This window comes from Natator depressus, chromosome 1 (genome assembly GCF_965152275.1).
Source record: "Natator depressus isolate rNatDep1 chromosome 1, rNatDep2.hap1, whole genome shotgun sequence".
NCBI lineage: Eukaryota > Metazoa > Chordata > Testudines > Cheloniidae > Natator > Natator depressus.
In genome coordinates, this window is record NC_134234.1 from 184,788,285 (window position 1) to 184,812,405 (window position 24,121).

The 24,121-nt window shown below is 41.7% G+C and overlaps 1 protein-coding gene across 1 annotated transcript in view; it reads left to right on the plus strand.

Annotated features, from left to right (window-relative positions):
* Window positions 1-24,121, plus strand: part of GABRR3 (gamma-aminobutyric acid type A receptor subunit rho3) — a 48,840-nt gene that overhangs the window by 17,845 nt on the left and 6,874 nt on the right. The window contains exons 3-7 of the mRNA XM_074946933.1: window positions 1,429-1,496; window positions 12,422-12,645; window positions 15,796-15,878; window positions 18,838-18,978; window positions 23,429-23,581. Coding sequence (XP_074803034.1) covers window positions 1,429-1,496; window positions 12,422-12,645; window positions 15,796-15,878; window positions 18,838-18,978; window positions 23,429-23,581 — 669 coding nt within the window. The remainder of the gene's footprint in view (window positions 1-1,428; window positions 1,497-12,421; window positions 12,646-15,795; window positions 15,879-18,837; window positions 18,979-23,428; window positions 23,582-24,121) is intronic.

The following is a 24,121-nucleotide window of genomic DNA, read 5'->3' on the forward strand; positions in this document are numbered from 1 at the left end:
GTAGGTTGCACTTACGGTGCTCCCAAATTCTGCTCTGTCAGACTTCTGCAATCCCATTAATGTCACTGTCTCTACTCATGTGCTTGAAGTAAAGCACCTGCTTAAGTTTTTTCAGGCTTGGGATCTTCACTGTAAAATATACTGGATAACTCATGTATATGTAAAGCATAACTGTTAGCATTGGTCTGGGAACCTTAACTTCTGCATTTCCTGACCTTGTTTTAATTTTAACTTTAATGTTGCACTTTTTTATATTTTTAATACCAAAAAAGCCCCTGTATGTGTCAGTGGCAGTCACCTAGCTGTTCTGCCTGTGTTTTGTAGATGGATTTTTAACTTATATTTGCTGTCCAGAGCTCTGAAATTCAGAATAGTGGGCAGAATGGGAGCTTTGACTTGCAAAATACTTGATCAGGATTTTAATTTATTTATAAAATCTTACAGCAGTTAAATTAGTATCTATCTATATTCTCCCATACTCTCCCTGGTCATCACAGCCAGTGTCCTTACTGCCATTCCGTAGTCATATAATAATTAATATTTCGGTGAGCAGGTTTTCATGATGTGGTGGTAAAAACATGGGAGCTGTGTCCTCCCTAGTGCTTGCATGCTCTGAAGTGTCCCTAGCCTCTGTTTGCCAGAATCTGGAAATGAGTGGCAGGGAATGGATCACCTGATAATTACCTGTTCTGTTTATTCCCTCTGAAGCACCTGGCACTGGCCACAGCCAGAAGACAAAATACTGGATTGGATGGGCAATTGGTCTGGCCCAGTATGGCCGTTCTTATGTTGCATTGTTGTTAGTACCAGTGTAGTCGCACCAGCACTGAGAAACAGATTAGAATACAGCAGTCAATGAGCAGGTTTCCCATTTATTGGACCTGTATATCCATTTCAAGTTGTTATAGGATAAACTTTTATTAGTTACCTGGTAAAGTTACTTTAGAAGTATAATAAATAATTTTCTTTAGAAGGAGGAGGAAAGGTTTTCACTATTAAGTAGTCTTTACAAGCATTGGTATATTTGATACAGGTATTTATGTAAGTTTTCCACAGGGCCATTCTAATGAGTTGTGTAAGCTTCATTCGTTTCAGAATCATAAGCAAATTTTCTTATGCTCACCAAACTTCAGGGCCCTGCTGTAAATCCCAGTCATACCCTGTGCTAGGTTGCAGAGAGATCTCTGAAGGACATGTGCTTATTTGATCAGATTTTTAATATCAGGTTTTCTTTCATTGTCATTGACTTTCTCATTTGGTTACTAAGGTTGGATTCAGTGCACACAACAGTTTTAAAATTAATTCAAGGCAGCATGTGTGTGGGGAGGCGGTGAACAATGCAGGTTGTTTAGGTATATATTAACATATAGGTTTATATTAAAAACATTTGTCACTTCAGATCACAGTTTTTGTTCTGCTATTTTGAAGGATCACCGATACCAGTGGGCATTGATGTGCAGGTGGAAAGTATTGACAGCATTTCAGAAGTTGACATGGTAAGTTTTATCACTTAAATCCTGTTACTAAAACTGATGGAAGACAGAATTGTAACCAAAACTCTGGGATCACATAGGCTTCAGAAATAACCCTCCAAGATTCTGATGTAGAACCAACATAGTTAAATAAGTAGAATCCTACGAGGTTATATTGTCATCTTGATACATTAAAGTTATTTCCATTGAAATTAATAGGTGTTACATGTGAATATGTGTTAAATGTCTCCTATGTGCCAAGAGACAAAGCGCTTAATGGTCTGATTTTTCAAAAGTATTGAGCACTCCTGTTAAGTTCAGGGGGAGTTCCTGGGTGACACACATCTTTGAAAATCACTCTGCAAGCCCTTAGCTTGTGAAGGTCCTGTGCACAGAGGCAACTTTCATTCATTCTGCATCACAGCTTTATGTCCTTGACTTGCACTAAGAGGTTTTCTCGCTCAAAGACATAATGCCTACACTGAGCCTTGTGTCCCTCCATTGCTATAGCACTGGTGTAGTATCACTGGGGCTAGCAGTGGTCTAAGTGGTAGTGTATACTGGCCACCCACATTTTTACCACTATGCCATACAGACCTACTGTTCGTTGGTGGGCAGATGCCAGTATCTGGTACACACTAGTGCATCATTGCTAGTTCAGCTGCAATAGTAACACAGCAGTGGTGGAAGAATCTGCCAAAAACCTTACTATGCACACAGTCTTGGAGAGGGAAAACCTCTTACTGCTAGTCAAGAACATGAAGTTGTGAATGCATCCTGTTCATACCATATTCACAGCTTCACTTACATTGTTGCTGCGTTGTTCAATCCTAGAATGACCACACAGGTTAACGCTGAATAAAGAGCACATTTACAATATTAAATTCTCACTTCAAAGGCAGTTTTAGGCCATAGGCCCTGATCTTGGTATGGGGCCCATTACTCTCATGTGGAATCCCACTGAAGTAAGTGCGATGCCACAAGAGCTCAGAGGTCCATACTAGTAGATCACATTACAGGATCAGAGCCTAAATATCTTTTCAGTTCCTTTTTCACTGTAATTATTCCAACAAAATAAACTGTGCAATCAGGCTAGGCTTGCACAGTAAAGCACATAGCAGTCAGATTATGGAAAAGCTATAACCATATTTGCAACTTTACCTCTTTCTCTTTCTGCACGTGCATAACAATTCACTGTGCATTCCCATATACTCTGCATTCGTGCACATCCTATGTCTCAAATAATATAACACAGTAAAATATATTTTTACAATCTTTGGTTCATATTTTTGTCCTACTAGTTTACTTATATATGAAATTCATGATATTGCGTGTATTTTATTTATTCATTTACTTTATAAAATGCACTGATCTAAAAACTAAATGCAGATGAGATTTTTACAAAATGTATTCATTAACAAACTTTACAGATTGACTCAGTGTTCATAAAGGACTCTCATTATTCTCTTGTTAATGCCCAAAGGGGAAAGGAATCTCACTTCATCCTGGCAAAAGCCTGTATATATTCCAAACCCCAAAAGATCTTTTGTTCTTCTTTGCCTTTAGAGTCAGAATGGGAATTTTCAAAGTAAATAAATTTTCCAAGCCAAAGATACTAAGGACAAAAAGTTATAATGGAAGCTGACTGCAAATATAACGACAGGGGCTGCCACCTCTCCATAATAAGTAGGCCTTGTAGCATAGCATGGATATTGGTAAACACTGACCCTATCTACATTGCTCAGAAAAACTCTGTTATAAGTTCATGACTCCTTCATGTTACCTGAGTACAATAAACACAATTCATTTTTGTCCACACAGCAGTGTCTTTCCACAGACCAACCATGTGTGCATGTTCACACCTATCCCACTGCCTAACTGAGTTTTTATCAGTTCAGTCTGGGAAATCTGATCAGCTATATTGTAGTGCCCCAGCAGGAGCTGGAGTGCCCAGAGGACAAGCACATGCTGCTGTACAAGCAGCGTGTGGGGTATTGTGCTCCAGAATGTTGTAGCGCCCAGAGAGCTAGGAGAGAGGAGAACCAACCAGTCAGGTAAACAAATGTGATTAGTGGGTCTTGTCTACACAACAAAATAAGTGTTATGATCTGCTTACTGGAAGGAAACTCTGTTGCTAGCTTAGGCCCCTGGCATAGGGACATATGGCTAGTTGTCACAGCTTACTAACTGCATATTAGCCATGTTGTGCATGCACACAAATCCGGTGTAGAATTTAGCATCAGCCATGCAATTAATTAGGTACAAACTCAGTTAATAATATGGACAGGCTCAGTCGGGCCATTTACAAGCAGCCCAGTCAGAAAGTGAGGTGGAATTGCCATTTGCACATGGCATTACAACAGAATAATTTGAGAATTTCATTCTACTTCACTGTAAATGGAATGTCAATATATCCAAGCTCATTATGAGCCGGTACCTGTGTGTGACTATATGTGTATTATCACAAAAAGAAAGTATGTTAAAAGAACATTAAGGTTGCAAAGTCAAGCACTGAAAAGTTAGGAAATGCCAGAATTAAGTTTGCCTGTGCAATCATGGCTTTGTTAGGGAACAGAGTACTCACAAGAACTAGGTTGTACACCATGTGCAATTCAGTGGGTCTCTTGCCATTTTGGTTGTTAGTTCCCAACACATACTTCACCACTCATCCTACTTGAGCATTAAAGTCACCTATCAGAAGGAGTAAATCATGTTTAGGTATTCTGTCATCTTTATCCTCATTGCTAAGTTCCTTTGTTGGACTATAGCACTATATGATTGACAGCTTTAGGAATCTGGTTTGGATTCTGGCATATAGGATGCCTTGGTTAATAGGTTCCTACATTGATGAGTGATTTTTCCACAGAATCGGTCATAATGAGTGCCACTCCTCTGAGTGTTTGCTTTCACTACAACCTGAGTAAATGAAATATTTCTTCTCTTTCTTGAAGTGCTTCTCATATACACTTATCAATCTGCTCTCAGTGATACCCAGGATTTCAAATCTATAATTGTCCATCTCCCTCAGGAGCTGTGAGATCTTTCGTGTTTGAAACATTGTTCTTGTAACCCTTCTGCCAGGTGGAGCCGTCAGGGCTGGGTTCAATATCTAGGGGTTCCTTTTCAACAGTACAACACAGAACCTGCTTGAGCCTCCACCCAGTAACCTGGGAAAATTACACCCCACCCCTGGTCGCCTCTGAGAGGCAATACTTCCCCACTCGGAAGCACAAAGTCTGAGTGTTGAAAAGAAACTTTTAATGAAAGGAGAGAAGTCACCTGACGTTAATTAGGGAAAATGCCACAAGGAGGATTCATAATCATAAAACAGTGAGCAGGACACCCACCCCAGAGTGCATGGGGCAGTACCTTCTACCTCACGGTCCTGAGTTCTACAAGCAAAAGTTCTGTGCCCCTCACCATACCCCACTCACAGTGATTGTCCTTAGTCAGTGAGGACCCAGGGTTCAGAGGTGCATCTGTGTGAGTTCACCTCCCACCCAGGGAAGAAGGCACCTGCTTGCTCCACCATCTGAGCACTTGCTCTGGCTGGCCGCCCTGCCAGCCGCTCATTCCGCTCCCGCAGGCCGACTGCACGCCACTCTTGCCTCTCTGCTGTGACCTCTGTAGGTCAGTCTCTTAGTGATGGTCAGCTTTTAGTGATTTTCAGCTTTTAGCAGGCTGGGCAGAAATGCTGTCCCATCACAAGTGATTTCTGCTCTCATTTAAGCACTTAAAATAACAGAGGCTCCTAATGGAGCCTATTTAGCTCTATCTTTGAAGAGTGGGGAAGAATAGGTTAAACCAGACTGGGGACCCTTAGGGAGAATCTACACCTCCTGGGACACCTGTCCCCTCCCCTCTTACTTTCATAGGGCTCTGGCATTCAAGCCCTTGGCTTAATAAGGTCCTTTCAGCTGCGGGTGACCTGCTCATTTGGGACAGGTTAAGCACCGTTTTTCTCCCCTTTATTCATACAACACTGATAACAGCATTTCACTATCCTTGCATTCAGTACTAAAGTGATTTGTAACACAGCACCAGCCAAAGTTGTTCACTTTGAGCAACACTGCTCTATCTGCTGGATATCTAAGCAGAGTTACATGTGCTCATGTAAATACAGTTTGCTTGCTGTTTGGGGAGAGTTCATTCAGACCCTAGTTACATTCTCAAGTTCCAGTAACCAACTCTGAAGTGTTTTCTTGTTGCCAGCATCAAACCAGGATCCTGGTTTCCAGAGATTTGCTTTTACCAGAAGCCCTTCATACAGCATGAGGAGCTGGCAGTGTTCATTTTTACTGGGACAGTAGCCTGATTCCGTTTCTAAAACCAGTGAGGTGTTTTTACATGACTAGGTGGTTTGCGTTGCACTCAGCCCTCCCCACTTTATCAGGGCTTGGGACGAGCAGCCACAGCAAGATGAGGTTAAAAACAAAGAAACATGGACTTCACCAAATGGCAGAATAAAAAATCAGATTGACCACATCTGCATTAGCTGGAAATTCAGGTCATCTGTCCAAGACATAAGGGCATATCGAGCAGCAGTTGTCAGCAGCACCCACAATTTTTGCATTGCTAACCTCAAATTAATATTGAAAAAGAGCAACCTTACACAGAAAGCAGTAAAGAAAATCAACAGTATACAACTGAAAACAAAAGAGTACTGCAAGAAATTCCAGCTTCAAATAAGGAACAGATTTGAGGCACTGCCAGAGGCAGAGGAAGGTGAAAGACAGAATGGACCTGGATAGGCAATGCTCAGAGACAGTGTGATTCAAACTGCAGTAGTCACAGTTGGGTGCATTGTCAGGACACCTTGGTGAAGTTTTGATAAGATGTAACAATGTCCTGTACATCAGCGGAGTAGAAGAAGAAGATGGAGAAATGAGAGAATAAGTTTGTATATTTCTGGAAAATAAAGATCAGTTTTTCACAAAAAAACCCCCCAAAAAACAAAAACCATAGAGCAAGAATTGGATAAACCAAAAGACATGCTGTCTTATTGAGGAATGAAAAGTACTGAAAGGAAAACTGAATGCTATGATCAATAAAATATTGGAAAAGGCAAAGGAGGAGTATAAGAGAACAGACAAAGAAATGTAAGGAAAGATAAACGGAGATAGGCTGAAGACCTAGCAGTTGAAATCAAAACTGCTGCCATGATAGGAAACCACAGAGCTGTTTACCAGATGATTAAAGCCCTGTATAGAGATTTCAAAATAGGACATGGATCAGTAAAAAGCAAAAATAGAAAAATGCTTACAACTGAGATAGGAAAAAAAAACCGATGGGCAGAGCATTTCTTAGAAGTCCTCAGCAGACCCCGTTCCACCTCAGCAACAGACTTTGATGGAACATGGGAATCTGATCAACTTGACGTTAATATATGTCCAACAGAGATATCAGAAGTACAGGCTACAATCAAAAACCTTAAAAGAACCCCCAAAGTGGCTGTAACAAATAGCAAAAATGTTAAAAGTACTTGATACCACCATCCTAAGGAAATTGACAGAGCTGTTCAATGAAGTTTGAGGAAAAAAGACCACCTCCTGACCATGAAATCATTGTCGGAATACCCAGAAAGAGTGATCTTATTGACTGTAACAACTGGAGAGGAGTTATATCACTCTCTGTTGCAGGGAAAGCATTCTGCAGCATGATACCACAAAGGATGAAAGAGGCAGTGGATGCAAAGCTTAGAGAAGAACAGGCTGGATTCAGGTCCAAGAGATATCGTGTAGATCAGATATTCGCACTAAAGGGTCATAATAGAAGAATGGATAGAATGGCAAGCTCCCATCTTCATTAATTTAATTGATTTTCAAACAGTATTTGACAGTGTGCACTGACGTACATTGTGGAATTCTCTTTAATCTGACAAAGGCCCAGCTAAAGTTGTCAACATAATCAAGGCCTGGTACAGAGATGCAAAGTGCTCTGTAAGAGTGAACAACCAGACAACAGTGTGGTTCAGTGTGGACACTGGTGTGAAACGGCTGCATTTCATCTTCACTGTTGTTTGGCATTGCCATAGACTGGATAATGAAGAAGTCTGTTAGCAACACAAATGGCAGGATAGATGGTAAATGGCTAGAAGATCTTGATTTTGCAGATGATATTGTGCTACTGAATGATATCCCTGAAGCCACGGAGGGGGTCTGTGGGTGCTCGGGTTGGGTCAGGTCGGGGATGCTGCGGGTGGGCAGACTGGGGGGAGCCACGAGGAGCTGGGTAGGCAGCCTGCCAGCCCCGCCTCCCAGCACCAGCGGGGGTCCTGGGCTGCTCCCCCCCGAGCACATGTGGCATCCCCTGGACTGCCCACCCGCAGCATCCCTGGCTTGACACCACCTCTCCCCCGAGCGCCCGCAGTGACCCCCACAATCACCCATGGCACCCCTAGGTCACCTCCACCCACCCCCAACATTTAGTCGGGGTATATAGTACAAGTCATGGACAGGTCATAGGCCGTGAATTTTTGTTTACTGCCTGTGACCTGTCCATGACTTTTACTAAAAATACCCATGACTAAAATGTAGCCTTATTCATAACCAACCAAGAGATCTGAGAAATCAGCAGGTTGTTTTTACCAGCATCAGAAGGAAACACTGGACATATTCAGTGTATGTATTCTGGGTGCCAGTACACAGACTCCCATGTGTAGCTGTCACATGGAAACCGATTGGTATGAGGAAGTGAGGATGCCCAAGAGAAATCTTAAGAACTCTTAGCAAGGAGGGCAAAAGAGTTGATGTCAACTCCATAGAGCAAATGGAAGCAGCAGTAAATGAGAGAGAGGAATGGAAGACACCGGTTTGCACTCTGTACACCAACACTGGAGTGAGAGAGAGATTTTTAAAAATGGAACCGTACTTTGGGCCCCTTGTGCATATGCATGATGATAGATACTATCTTTAATTACATGATCACATGCTATTTTTTCCCCCCAGGACCCATGCCTCATTCAGTGCACAAGATGGACCTGCTCTGGAGATGGCTCAGGGTTGTGTAATGAAGGAGACTGTTGTCTGTAGTACCCTTGTCTTATTTGTTGCAGAAGCTGAAAGATGTGTGTTGAATGAGGCAGGGGACTGTAGGAAGAGAAAGGATGTTCTGATGGTTATGGCAGTTTGAATGTTCCCTGGAGAAATGGATTTTATCTCTGCATATGTAATATTGGGCAATACACTTAAACCAGACTTTTCACAGATGGTCACTGATTGTGTATTCCTCATTTTCTCAGTGCCTTGCTTGAGACCCTGGGGTCTGTTAAGGCTAATTCCCCACTCTGGCACTTCGAGTACAGAAGGTGGGGGCCCTCAAGGAGTTTAACAATTAATACTGGCCACTCCAGGCTTATATTAAACTCCCAAGGTTACAGCTTTTCTCTGACCTTGGGTTGGTAGATGCTGCCACCACCCAAGTGCAAAACCCCTTTGAGAACCCAGGAGGGTGCACTTGGAAATTCCTTCCTGTGAGGTTCCCTCAAGCCCTTTCATCCCCACTCCGGAGAAGAGCTGAGGGGGGAAAAAAAAAAAAAGGAAATCAGCTGTTGCCACCAGCTAATTAAACAACATGTGCACAAACCTCTTAAGACACAAAAATCCAATTTTGTTCTTAAAAAAGGTAAATTTTATTAATAAAAAAAGAAGAAAATACATCTGGGAACTTAGGTTTTTGCTATATTAAAAAAAAACCTACAAGGATTAAGCATGAAGAATAGCTCTCTTGAGGTCCAGCTTAAAGGTTACAAGCAAAACAAAAGCACCTGGGGTTAGCACAGAGGAATCCACAAATCGGAAAGAAATAAAAGGGATAAATGTCGTAGCGTCTTCCTAGACATTTCCTGATCTACTTACATATCTGGGGGTTTAGATTAGTAGTTTCTAGGTATGATACTGATGATTTTTCATACCTGGCCCACGCTTCTCACAGCGTAACTGCTCCCTGTCTGCCTCTCCCCGAGAACAACAGACAGACAGACAAAAGGGGGGTCTTGTTTCAATTTTAAAAAGTTCTAGCCTTCCCATTGGCTTTTTTGGCCAGGTGCCCACTCACTTCCTTTTACCTATGGATAGCAGTGAGACTTTTTAATCCTTTATAGGTAGAGCAATTAGAGAATAGCTACTAAGAGGGATTTTATAACTGCTAGCTGGATGGGTGTCCATAAAAGGGAGCTACCCCAGCCCCCTTCATTTTCACAGGGTCTAATCTGAACAAGTGCTGAGCACTCACATCTGCGGCTGAAGTCAATAGGACCTATAATTTGACCATTTGCAGTCTTAATAATGTTCTTTAAGCATAGTCTGTGTGTGTATAATTTCCTAGGCTTTTAAAAAAAGCAAACTGAAAAAAAAACAGAAATTCCATCATGTGGTATCCTATTGACACCCACATGGTTCATCAGCAGGGTTGGAACCTTTAGATCAGGGGTTCTCAAACTGGGGGTCGGGACCCCTCAGGGGGTCGTGAGGTTTTTACACGGGGGGTCACGAGCTGTCAGCCCCCACCCCAAGCCCTGCTTTGCATCCAGCATTAATAATGGTGTTAAATATTGAAAAAAGTGTTTTTAATTTATAAGGGGGGGTCACACTCAGAGGCTTGCTGTGTGAAAGGGGTCACCAGTACAAAAGTTTGAGAACCACTGCTCTAGATCCACTGCACAGACCTTTGCCACTTGAGCTAATAGAATAACTGATAGCAGTAGCGTGTTGCTATCCTCTGTGTGGATCAGCAGTAGAAGAGAATGAGACCCCGGCTTTGCCAGTGGGTTTCACAGATATTTTCTGCAACAGAAAAATGGTGAGACTCAGGTATCTTGGTTTCCATTCTAGGCTGTGGAGGAGGAGTGTGTTCCAGTGGGGGACAGACTCTTCTGCTCATTTCCTCCAAGTGTGGCCACTTCTGCCCCATCCCTTCCAACCTGTCCCAGTCCCATCTCTTCCCCACCCCCGGCTCCTTGTCCTAGTCCCATTCTCCTCACCTAGCTAATCCCAGATTCTGTTCCTCAGGCTTCTCATTCTAGTCTCCTTGCCCAGCAAATCCTAGTCTCACTCCTTTGGACTCCTCATACCAATCTCCTCCTAGCTCCCACTCCCAGTCTTCTTGCCAGCCATTCCCAATCCTGCCCAGTCCCCAGGCTCCTTTCCCAGCCAATCTCAGTCCCCCACACACCCTGATCTGTCTCTCTACTCCCTGCTTCCAAATGCCCCTTTCCCCCAAATCTCTCTTCCCAGAGTTATCATCCAGTCTCAGTGTCCCTGCCTCCTCTGACTCCTTGTCTGAGTCTCTTTTCCTAACTAGTCTCAGTTCTTCTCCCTTGGACCCTGGCTCCTTGTCAAATCTGTCTCCACACACGCTTCACCTCCTTTTCCTCACCCACTGATTCCCAGTTTCAGTCTCTTTGCCCTGCCCATCTCAGTTTCCACAGCTCCTCATACAATCGCAGCCTCTCCACTCCCACTGGCTTCCAGCCCCTCCCCCTGTTTCCTCCACAGCTCCTAGTTCTAGTTTCCCTCCCCACACTTGCCAGCCTCTGGTCCTAATCTACTCCCCCGACTTCTTCTCCAGCTCTCCAGGTTTGGCTTTTGTCCCCTCTCCATTTGACTCAGGTGGCCGCTTCCTCCATACTGTTTGGGTGTCAGCATGTGGGGTCATTGAGAGCACAGTAGAACAGGCCCCCTGCTCTCAGTTCAGGTGCTCAGCCCCACTCTGGCCTGGAGCTGCCTTTACAGGGTAAGTCCACTTCACCCTGTCTGGATGATGCTCAGTTACTCTGTGGGGATGGTGCACATGTAGTCTCCTCACACGTAAGAACTGTGAAGGGATGGGGGGCGCTCAGGGCACATGGAATCTTCCGGAAATTTAGCTGCTCAAAATCTAAGATGTCTCTGCTTAGCATGTGCAAACTGACATTTTTCAAAGTCTTATAATTTGGCCATATTTGGGTAGATTTTTAAAGGAACGGCCAAAGACACATCCCTGACACAAAGGCCACCCCTTGCCATATTTCAAATTCCCCAAAGAAAGGGGGTACTGAAGCTTTTCAAAGAAAAAAAATTAACATTGCAAAATAACATATTTTTCCTTAGCCTTGGAAATGATTTTGGCTGAAGTTCTCCCAAAAAAAAAAAAAAATTCATTTTGAGGCAGAGACTCAATTTCAGCTGAAGTTTGGCTAAGTTATAGGACACACACAGGTTCTTATAAGGGAAATGTTGGGCCACATTAATAACAGGTGGTGCTGCCAGCCTCACCCGTAATAGTGTGTGCACACAAATCCATTCATTCATTGTGAGTTCTAATATGTTATTCAGGGTCCAGGTGCCAATATGTTACATTTTACATTTTTGAGTCAAATTTTGATTTTAGTTACCGTGGTGCAAATCTGGTGTAACATTCATGTAAATCTACTGGGTTAACTTGAAATCAGAATTTGTTCTTGTATATTTTAGATAATAGGAACTCATTTATTGGCTGCAGATGATAAAAATGAGGTGTTAATGTGACATCAAGAGAAAACAGCAAAAAGTTCAGTGGAAGGGCTGTAGAGCAATTTCAGTTGCTTTTATCCTACTTACTAAAATGCTATTTTCTTTTGGGGACTGTTTTATACTTTGGGCCCAATCCAACAGCCCATTGAAATCAGTGGTAGTTTTGTTTGTGTAAGAAAGAAGTATGGGCTTCAAAATCAGGCCCTTTGTTGGCTGAACTATAAGTACCACCTAACCGGGGCAAACAGCAGACATCTCAAAATATCTTCCATCTGTGTTGTGCTCTCACTGCATGACTTTGGTTTGGTGCTCTCTGGTTTGAGAATTCTGCTCCTGAAACCCAGAGCAGAAGTAGTTCAAAGTCATCAAGTTTGATTAGGTGTACTGGTTATTATTGCTGTATTCAGAACCAGGAAAAACACACACACATCTCTTCCTCTTAATTTTCTTTATGCAAAGGACTTCACGATGACCTTATACCTCAGACATTACTGGAAGGATGAGAGGCTTTCATTTCCTAGTACCAAAAACAGAAGCATGACCTTTGATGGAAGACTGATCAAAAAGATCTGGGTACCTGATGTATTTTTTGTCCATTCCAAAAGATCTTTCATCCATGATACAACTATGGAGAATATAATGCTCCGAGTGTACCCTGATGGCAATGTACTCTTCAGCCTAAGGTAAGGACAGTTATCCCCGTATAACTATCAGCAGCAAAATGCTACAGGACTGCCTCCTGCCTGAGCAGAGCAAGCTCAGAAGTTGTCGAACTGAGAAATTATCTGAGATCCTTGTGGTTAAATATGGAGTTTTCAGAGTGGTTATTTTTTTATTTGCCCAATATGTTGGGGTTGTCACAGGTTCTGTTGTGTATAAGGTGGCAGCTCAGGGCTGACCAAAAGTCACATTGGTCCTTTCCAAATAAGGAAATAAGGGACCTTAAACACCTCCTCAAGATTCGGAGATGTGGATCGGCATTAATCCCTGTTTTCACTAAGGAGAGACTGGGAACTGGTGACTACCTGTTTGTCAGTACCTAAGACAAGCTCTGTGTCAGCTAATGTGATTTTCCAAGTATTTGAAATTCCTAGTTTACCACTATGAAAATAAATCCAGAATTGACATTACAGCTTATAAAATTTCCTTTCATTCCCCTGTTAAACATTTTCTGTAGTTTGTGTGGTGGGATGGTGGGAATGTTTACATCTTGTTCATTTTTTTAAAATTTATACGAAAAGACATCAGATATAAGAGATTGCTTCTATTAAAAAACTACTACTGTTAATGAGAGAGACAAGGTGGGTGAGGTAATATCTTTTACTGGACCAACTTCTGTTGGTGAAAGAGACCAGCTTTCGAGCTCCACAGAGCTCTTCAGACCTTTGAAAGCTTGTCCTTTTTACCAACAGAAGTTGGTCCAATAAAAGATATTACTTCACCCACCTCGTGTGTCCCATATCCTGAGAGCAACACTGTATACTACCATGAATGTCAATGGCTATATTAATATTGGAGTACTTCTTGTGCATTTCTGTCCAGTGATTGTAATAAAGTCAGAAATTGCTAACAGAGAACAAAATTCTCCCCTTGGCTCTGCATTAATGATGTCAGCCCTGAAATTTTCTCTCTATGGTACATGCACAGCATTGCCACAATATCAATAGGAGTTCCACACAAACAGTCAGAGCAGATTATTGGAGTTGATATCAACTGTGCAGCGCTTAGAATTGTTAAAGAAGCCCTAATTTCCCTACAAGAAATTGGCTAATGTTTTAGACAATAGCTGCATCATTAAACTTCCCCTTATTATCTGCAATGTATCGTTTATTTTTTATTGAGGAGTCTTATGTACATTGTATGATGTCGCAGAGATGATCTTAATGGATGACATTTTCCCCAGCGCAGGGGCCTGTGAACGACATAAATCCCATTTAACCTGGACTTAAATAGTGCATAGGCCTTGTATTGGCGCTCTGCATGGAGAGTGGGGTGGGAGGAGGTATTGTTTCATGGTGTCTGTGTATATAATAATGTATTCTGCAATTTCCACAGTATGCATCCGATGAAGTGAGCTGTAGCTCACGAAAGCTCATGCTCAAATAAATTGGTTAGTCTCTAAGGTGCCACAAGTACTCCTTTTCTTTTTGCATAGAGATGAAATTTCATAGATTCCTACACCAGAAAGGACCATTGCAACTGTCTATCTAACCTCCTGTATAACATAGGCCACAGAGTAAATATAGGCCACAGAATAAATTTAGAGGCACAGCAATTACTACTTCCCCCGCTACCTGACACCAATAGTTCTGAGATCTTCCCAAGCATTTCAGTTATTTGTCTGGAGAGTAGTAGTCAAATATATGTATATGCATGCGCGCACACACAGACACACACATATAATGTTTAAACAGATTGCAAGATTTTTATGTCTGCCAATCACAAAGTCCATTAGGAGACTGTCTACTTTCAATTTAGTGCAGTATATTTCCTTGTGTGAAATCGATCAAAGGAAACATTCTTTGGTTTCAAAAAGCTTTAGAATGATTAAGGTCATACAGTGTGTCTATAGTCTTTGCTATATTAATGCCTGTCTTCTTAAAGAATCATATGTTCATAAAAAGCATCTTTTGATATCACATCCTAGGTTAGGATGTAATCCAAATCCTTATTTGTGGAAAATGTGCATAGTCCACAGATTTATCTAAAACGTCCAGAATCTAGGATTTCATGTTTTTAAAAAAAATTCTTGATAATCTTATCTTCATTCTATCAATCAATCAATATACAGCTGCTGGTTTATTGAATCTTCTGCAGCTACACAGACTGAAACAACTGCACCCACAGAGGTACAAATTTTATACATTATTTTAAAGAGGTGTCAACTTCAAAGCCTTATTTCAATCACATAAATTCCTACATTTGTAAACATCCATCCACAATGCAGTCACCAGCCATGAGTCATTGAAATTCAATTATAAGCACAGTAAAATTCAATTTGGGTTTGTCTCTGGAAGATCAAAGCAAAATGTCAAGCAGGCTGTGACAGCACAGGGAAATTTAGCAATACCTAGAACTATAAACAGTATTTATATATGAACTGCTTTCTCTAACCTTTTATTTAGGTTTATTGGCTAGAATGTCAGGGACACTGATCCTCCACACATTCATGGAAAAGCAGATGGAATGACAGAATTAACATCTTTGCTTGGATTTTCCTACATTTTTTAGAATGATTTTCAAACATTCATGCATAAAAAGTGTTAAGCACTTTTCTATGTGCAGTCCCCAGCGTGAGTGGGTGGAGCTTGAAAATCAGGGTTTATCTTTTTATGCAATTATATTTTATAGCCTTTCTAGTTGTGAAATTACCCTTCAGAAGAATATCCTCTGCACTGATGGCTCCTTGGCTCTGGAGTCAGAAAGACTGGAAATAATAGCACCCAGAATTCTGAACTTCCCCCTGTCGATCCTGTTAAGGTGTAAATTTTGAAGTATAACCAGCTATGAAGAATTCAAAAGTGACAGCAAGCAACATTAACTTTCTATGGTCGAAAATGGGGGGCCAGCCAGGGTAGAGATTAAAAATTGGGGGTGAAACAGTAATAAGAAAATTCTATTTAAAAAAAAAAAAAGGTCTCCCACTGGTTTGGATTTACCTTTTAATCAAAAAAGATATTTTAGAATACGTAATTCAAAATGGCAAAGATCAGAAAACTTTTGAAACCCCTCAGTGACCCCAGGGTCCACAATAAGTTGTCTACAAAGTCACAAATTCCTCTTAGGAATAGTGAAAATTACCTTCAACAATTGTTTTCTGGTCCTTATTGTAGGATTACAGTTTCTTCCATGTGTTTTATGGATTTCAGCCGATTCCCTCTGGACACTCAGAACTGCTCTTTAGAACTGGAAAGTTGTAAGTTTGACTCAATCATGGTACCATATATATTCATTATATGTGTGTCCTTACCCACACTTCATTTTTGTCATAGTAGTTCCCCCTTGCTAGATGCCTTTCTACACTTACTTTGGAAGACATGTGACCTCAGCCTTTCAGTCTACACATACAGAAGACTGGCCTTTCTGGGGACTTTTGGGAATAACCCCCCCACAGAATACTGAACATTTTTGGAAAACAAGAAAGGTAAAGATGTTCCTTCCTACTTCTTAGGCATGGAGAATAGTACATTGAAAGATGGAGTCATTTTTCCTTCAGCATAATTCATTTTTAAAGGTGATCTGCAAGTATCTGTGAATAACAACAGAATACAAAGGCTTCTAGATCTTGTTCTCCTGGTGATTAGTAAAAACCATACAAACTGCAGTCTCTATGGTACAAGCACCCAATGTTATGCCTGATAATGGTAGCCAGACATTAGAGCTGATTTAGGCCTGAACCTACTGTCAGGCTGCCTGAAGTGGCTCACGAACATGGGTACCAACCTCAGGGCAGACTGTGAAGAAGCAGAGTATGAACCCCAAATTGGTGTTCTGTAATTAGAGTTCACCAACAAAGTATCAAGTGTGAACTCCTTAAGCTCTGTAACAACCTTAACATGGAGTCACAGACAGTCCCCTGGGACATTTTGGTCTTGCCAGCCAGGCAAGCCTGCCTTTGTGATAGATGGTCCCTTACACTAAAAATCACAACTATATTCAGGTTATTCCCAGTTCCAAAGGAGCAGTCACTTACCCCAGGTCAGTTGTACCTTAGATCTCTCACAAAGACAACTCTTGTAGCTAATCCTGTAATAAACTAACTAAAGGTGTATTAACTAGGAACAAGAAATCAGAGAGTTATTTACAAGGTTAAAGAAGGCAAACACACACACAAATGAGTTACAGTCTTAGGTTCCAAAAGCTAATAGTAGCTGGTATATATACAAGCTCAGTATGTCCTTTAGGGCTAACCCAAACTAAACCTCTTGGGAATCTTTTGCTTATGCTTAGGAGTATTGCTCTCTCCGAATTCTAAGCAGCATAATGATGATAATTTCTTCTTAACAGGGATTTTTATTCCCTTCCCCCAGCATTCAAGCTGTGATGGGACGAGGGCTTGTGCACGTACCCTCTTCATGGGTGTCAGAGAAGCAATCACCCCTGATGTTGCACAATGGTGTGTCTGGTGTCTATAGGCCTTCTTTTGTTGGGGAGGAGATGACACCTCTTGTGGTAAACTAGTATTTCCCACGTGGTAATGCTTCTCTCCTGACTATGGGGGTTTACAGGCTTAGGTCTGGTCTACATTACAAACCTATATCGGTATAACTACGTCGCTTCGGGGTGTGAAAAATCCACACTCCTGAGTGACGCAGTTATACCAACCTAACCCCCTATGTAGACAGCGCTATATCTTGGGGGAGTGGATTAACTAAGCCGATGAGAGCGCGTCTCTTCATTAAAGCTCTACAGCGGCACATCAGTTTAAGTGTAGACCTGGCCTTTGCAAACATTTTTATAGTTACAGAACAAACACATAAATATTACCCTGTAACATGGGATACAGATATTATAAGTAAGAGTAATACATACAGCCTCCTACCAGCATTTCATAAAGTCAAAACACATTCTTTTAACTCTAATATCTGTTTTAACAATACTAACTGGTTCCCGGCTATGAATTTGTCAGAGTTCAGCAAGGCCCAGGGGTCTTGGAAGGAGCTAGCACCTGGTCTACCAGCATTGCATCTACTCATGCTGAAATCAATGGCAAACCTCCCATTGATTTCAGTGGGTGTAGGAGCAGGCCCTTAGAGTTCAATCCAGCAGCTGCTAAACATGTTGAATTACCTAAACTTCAATGGGAGTTCTGTAAACGGAGTAGTTATGGGATCAATCCCTTAAGCAGCAATTAGCAGAGGTTTCCCCCATCCCAAGTGTGGGCTCACTTTGTGCATCTTGTACATTTCCATAGCCAAGATTCAAATCCAAACCACTGCTGGGAGAATTGCTGCAAAGATTTTACTACAGATAAGCCTCAAAAGTTCAAGTAATTACCAAAATGTATCAGAACTCCTTTGGTTATCACAAGAAAGCCACTCTCGTGAGACTTTTGCTTGCTCCTGGTTCCAGCTAGGTTGTAAATACCCTGGGCCAAATCCTGAAGTCCTTGCTCAGTCAAAAAATTTGTTGACTTTGATGAGAATTTTACCTGAGTAAGAATCAAGTTAAAATTGAGTAGTGACTTCAGAATTTGGCTTCTTGTGACATTGTGAAACTTCTGCTTTACGGACTAGTCTGAAAAAAGAGAGAGCAAAGGCACACAAAAATGAGAGAATGTAGGAATCAATTGACTGAACTTTTTCAAGCCTCAAAAAATTGTTTGTTTTGCCACTGTCAAATAGTTTATATTTTACAGGGACAATTTTTATCTCACCTAGCCTTGTTTGCCCACCGCTAACCAAGGACCCTGTGGTCTGTAGGAAGCTGTAGAGCTGGGGGGAGAAAGGGAATTCCATTTTGCAGAGAATTTCAATATTGAAAAATAGGGTTTCATTCTGATTTGGATTGAAAAGCAAAAATTTCAAAATTCTCTGTGAAAGGGAAGTCCCAGCTCTGGGGCAGTTTGCTGGCCGGGCTGCCCCAGAGCTGCAGATCCTGGAAGCTGTAGGGTCCCAGTGCTGCTGAGGAGCCAGGTAGGTGAGCTGGAAGGAAAGGCAGGATTCCATCATGACTCTGGCTGGGTTCCATCAGAACTTTGTCAAAATTGAATAATCCCTTTGAAACATGTAGGTACCGATGAATCGGCAAATTCCGACACAAGAATGTTTCATTGAAATTTTTCCGACCAGAGTGAGTTAAGGTGCTGTCTCCAATGAATCAAGTGGAAGCCTCAGCCTACTAGAGTTGGTAATTTAGCTTTTATTTTTTCTTAGATGCTTATAATGAAGATGATCTAATACTGTACTGGAAACACGGGAATGAGTCACTGAGCACGGATGAGCACATCTCCCTTTCCCAGTTCTTCATTGAAGAGTTCAGTGCTTCTAGTGGACTAGCTTTCTACAGCAGTACTGGTATATTATGCTTGTTGGCATTAGAAAATAAACACCTTAACCATACAGCATATACTTTACATTTTATTTTACTATTAATAGATAATGATGAGCATTATCATTTCCACTAAGAAAACCTAGAATTATAAACAGACTCATCTATTTGCTTACAATGGATCTGTCAGCACTCTGGTTCCCAGTTTTTTTGGATTACGTTACCTATGTAACACACTGTCTATATAACACTGAGGGGCCACATAGTATCTAAAATAGAGCCTGTAGAAAGGGGGCAAGTAGAGCAGTAGCCGTGTTGCCAGCTCTTGCACTATTTGGTACTTAAGGCTCCTGGAGCCAGGTGATCATAGGAGGATCTCAGCTTTCTTTCTTCTTCTTTTTTTTTTTTTTTTTTTTAAAGTAAGTTTCTCACCTTCTTGGTTGCAGAGAAAAAGCTTGAAAATACGAACCCTGAAGGCTCAAAACCTAGCAGGCACATAAAAAGAACCCCAAATCTATTCTTTTTCCAAAATCTTATGGCTCTATGCGCCTGGGTAATGAATTTTGAATGCTAGCTATGAAATGTTGCAAAAACAATCCAGTAATCATGATGCCTCCACAGCACAGCTGACCTCAAGGAACAGATGTTCAGAGCACTAACAACTATTCTAACTCAGCATTAATTGCTCACTAAATTTTCCATGTTTATACAAAAAGCTTCAGAGGAAAATCGCTCTATGTCATAAAAATATTTATGGAGACCCCAGTGCAACCTTGTTTCAATATAAATATCTGCCCCAAAAATATGGGTCTTAATTTCCTCTTGTGGTTCTGGCTCTATTCTTAACCTGAAAAGAGTCCAGGACCCTTTGAGAGTATTATGGTCATGAATTCATGCACAGCTGTTTTTTATCTTCTGTATATTGTGCATGTGATCCTAAATACTGAAACACTTCTGTACCTAAATACAATCACAGTACTTTAAAAAACTGGTTAAAATAATATGCATGGTGTGTATGCTATAGTATCTACTGTGAATCAGTTCATTTCAGTGAGTTTGTTGTTCCTCAATTATCAAAGCTTATTAATGGAGTAGAGGTGATTTCATGTAGTATGGTGATGTGCATAAAGCTTAATAAAAGGCTTTAAGACATGCAGGAAAGCTGCAAATAGATTTATTTACAGGAAAGTTTTTTTTCAACCTTTCGATGAAATTCATTTAAAACTGCAATGTTTGCACTTTAATATCTGCTATTAAATTGAGCAATATTTTTAACTAGTATTGAGGTTGTGATGCCATCCAGCTAAACTTGGAAAAATTCAGTTTGCACTGACACTTCATCCTTAGCTCTGGCTCTTATGAAAAAGTGATATAAAACCGTATAAGCTAAAGGTAGAATTCCAGACTTAAAGAGCATCTCTAACCTGAAAAGCGTCCATCTGCATGTCAGTGTGGAGCTCCTTGTTTGTTGAGCCTCACTGATATCCTCGTCATTGTGCTCATTTTACTAGGAGAAAGATTGAGTGTTTCTTCCCTAATTGCTGGCACCACACAGTGAGGCTGGGCTCTGAAAGTCAAGCTGGGTCATTTCACCTTATTCATCTTCATCATTTAATAAAAGTTCTGCAGGACAAATGAGGCCCTTAGTGGCACCTGTGCAACTTCATTGCCTTTAGATCAGGCCATCAGTGATACCTGTGCAAACCCCTGGTCTGCAGTGAGTTTGCAAAGGTGTAACTGATTGGAACTTAATATTAACTTAGTATTTATGATGTGCTGGCTCTGCAGGGCAAAATGATTAAAAGCAGGAAAGGTGTATTTTTGTCACTGAAATCAATGAGATATGACTGAATACACACAAGGAGCAAATCTGTTGAGTAAAATGGTGCCGTTTTCATGTAGTCACTTGTCAGAATATAACTGCACGTTTGCTTTGATTTGCCTGGAATTTATTATAGGATGCTGTATTTTCTTCCTTTCCTTTCCTTTCCTTTCTCATGGAAGATGGTTATTAAATGTAGAACAGCTCCTCTTAAGCTAATAATATTACTGAGTAAGTGCAGGGGGACACAAATGCTGGTGTGACTCTGATAGGAGCCCTCCTGGCAGGAGGGGCCAGGGGACTGCAGAACAGAGACAGAAGCTGTTCCTATAGGGTACATATACACTGCAGTAGGGTGCGAGCCTCTCAGCCTGGGTAGACAGATTTGCATTAGCAGGGCTCAAGCTAGCACGCTAAAAATAGCTGTGTGGAAGTCGCGGCTCAGGCTGCCACTCAGGCTCTCAAGCCTAGCAGGTCAGATGGGATTGAGAATTCGAACTGCAACGTCCACACTATTTTTAGTGCACTAGCTTCTGCCCTGCTAGTGTGAGTCTGTCTACGTGGGCTTGGAGGCTGGATCCTGGATCCCACCTCCAGTGTAGACATACCCCTGGACATCTCCTCCCTACACAGGTCTGGGTTGCCCTTTCCTGTAGATAGATACCTGTCATCCACAGGTTTGGAAGTCCTCATCCCTTCCTCACTTCACCATCCTCTAAATTCTCCCCATTTCGGGAACATTTTGCAAGGAACTCCATGAAATAAAGCTCTCAGAATTCTCCTGCCTCTCTTTCCCCTCCCCAAGGATTCCACAAAGGAGGAACCAGTCTGGACCACAGTTCTGAAGAAATTATTTTTTTTAAATAAAAATTCTATCCCAGGCTGAAACCATGTAGGCTATGTTTAATTTTAGATTGGATTGTTATTATCAGGTAATAAATTCCTAAAAAAGCTCTTTAAACTGGCACGAGTGTTCTACTACAATCTAATTCATGCCTATATTCTCACTGCAAAGGCAGGTTCTGGCTTTCCAGCCATTTCTGTCTTCTTTTAACCTCACTCTGTACTCTAAATTCACTGTTGTTCCTAGTGTTGTTGTAACTGTGTTGGTCCCAGAATACTAGAGAGACAAAGTGGGTGAAATAACATCTTTTATTGGACCAACTTGCGTTGGTCAAAGAGACAAGCTCTCGAGTTTACACAGAGCTCTTCTTCGAGTCTAGGAAAGATACTTCGAGTATCACAGCTAAATACAAGGTGGGACAGACTGTTTAGCATAAGGAGTTAATGTGTTGTAAGAGACCATTCCAGGTGAAGTGGGAAATTAACACCTCTGCAGTCATAGAACAAAGGAGAACCTGCTTCAATATGGAAAAAAAAAACCCACACTACTAGTTGTCACCTATCACTCTGCAATGGAACCCATATGGGTTTAAACAATTACGTATGGGGATCCCATCCTGAAAAAAATCTTTCCTGAACCCCCACTTCTGGCCTTCAAACATCCCCCCAACCTCCTTAAGCTCATCATCAGAACCAAGCTCCCCACAGACCAGGACCCACCAACTCAAAGCAGCACCAGACCCTCCAATAACAAAAGATGCAAAACCTGCAGACATATCGCCTCTGCTAAGATGACCCGCACCCCCCACGACACACCGTTCAAGATCCATGGTCCTACCCAGGCCATTCACAACATGTGGTGTACCTCAACCAGTGCACTAAATGCCCCCATAACAGGAATGCGGGTGAAATGAGACAATTGGTATGCTCTTGAATGAGCTCACACAGAAAAATGATAGAAGACAAAAACGCCATGTCACCTGTGGGCAAATACTTTTCACAAAACAATCACACCTTGTCCGACCTATCAGTTCTCATCCTCAAAGGAAATCTGCACAACACCTGTAAAAGATGAACCTGGGGGCTAACATTCAGAACTTTGTTAGACATTAAATATCACAGACTTAATAAAGACACTGGATTTATGGCTTATTACAACAATCTCCATTAACCCTCCTTTGTCTATGACTAAACAGAAGATGGTCCAATAAAAGATATTACCTCACCCACCATGTCTTTCTAAACTCCAGACCATCCAGTGCTGCAGAATGTCACCCTGGTAATTCAGTTGGTGGCACTCTTCTCTCTGAAATCAGTTCTAAACTAGCATCCACGCCTGGTGCTAGAAAAGGAACCATACTGTTGTAACATAAAACGACTCTGAGCATTTGCATGACCTCATGACACTTTTCATGGGATCAGGGATGTCAGTCTCACTGTCCTGGCCAAATTCCATTTTGGATACTTATATGCTGCCTCCCCTGTATTCTCCCAGAAGTTTCAGTTTAATTTTTTTTTCATTTTCTGTCCTCAACTGTAAAGTAGTATTTTTCTGCACCTTTAAACAGCTGTGCTGTTTCACTCCAGACATAGCTCCATTTCATTGGTGGGTAGATAACAGTTTGTAAAGCACTTTGAGATAAGTCATTATATAAAATGAAGGCATGATTACTATTTATTTAATCATTATTCCTTAGAATACAAATATAATGTAAGGGCAAGCATAGTGGAAAGCAGAGGTTGGTCAGAAGAGTGCTTATATTTATGAAAACATTGATCTCTTTTTTTCTCTGCTCTCTTTCTTTCAACAGGTTGGTACAACCGCCTTTTTATAAACTTCGCCCTAAGAAGGCATATTTTCTTTTTTGTGTTACAATCCTATTTCCCAGCTATGCTGATGGTGATGCTGTCCTGGGTTTCATTTTGGATTGACAGAAGAGCTGTTCCTGCCAGGGTATCACTGGGTAAACCTTTTTGCGATCTAGTCTTGGAGAGGGATAGGCAGGAAAGGGAAGAGGGCTTTTGGTAGTTTAACTGGGTTCTGATTGCAGTGTATATGTGGCCACGTATTAGATGGGTGCCTGAGTGACAGCATCATTGTCATCCTCACATGTCCATTCCCGTTATACATCCTCTGCCTTTGGAAAGGGGGCATTTTGCACTCCGCAAATCAGTTTTATTGTACTACAGAATGCACGAGGGGACACTAGAGGGAGAGGCATTGTGTGTGGTTCCCCTTGTGGAATTTCATTTAAACTCGGCTGTCACAAAGAATAGATTTGCCCCCCCTGTGGAAGAAGCAGGCAGTCTGGCCCCCCAAGTCCTGTAAATGTGTGTGGGGGGGTATTCAGGAGGCACAGGGCTATCCATGTGGTGGCCTTGTACCTCTGCACTAGCTCAGGGGCCCATTGACCTTTCCCCGCACCTTCTGGCTCCCTAGCAGTGTGCCTGAAATGCAGCTGTCTTTCCAGGACTTATCCCTCTGACAGATGCCCATGGAAAGC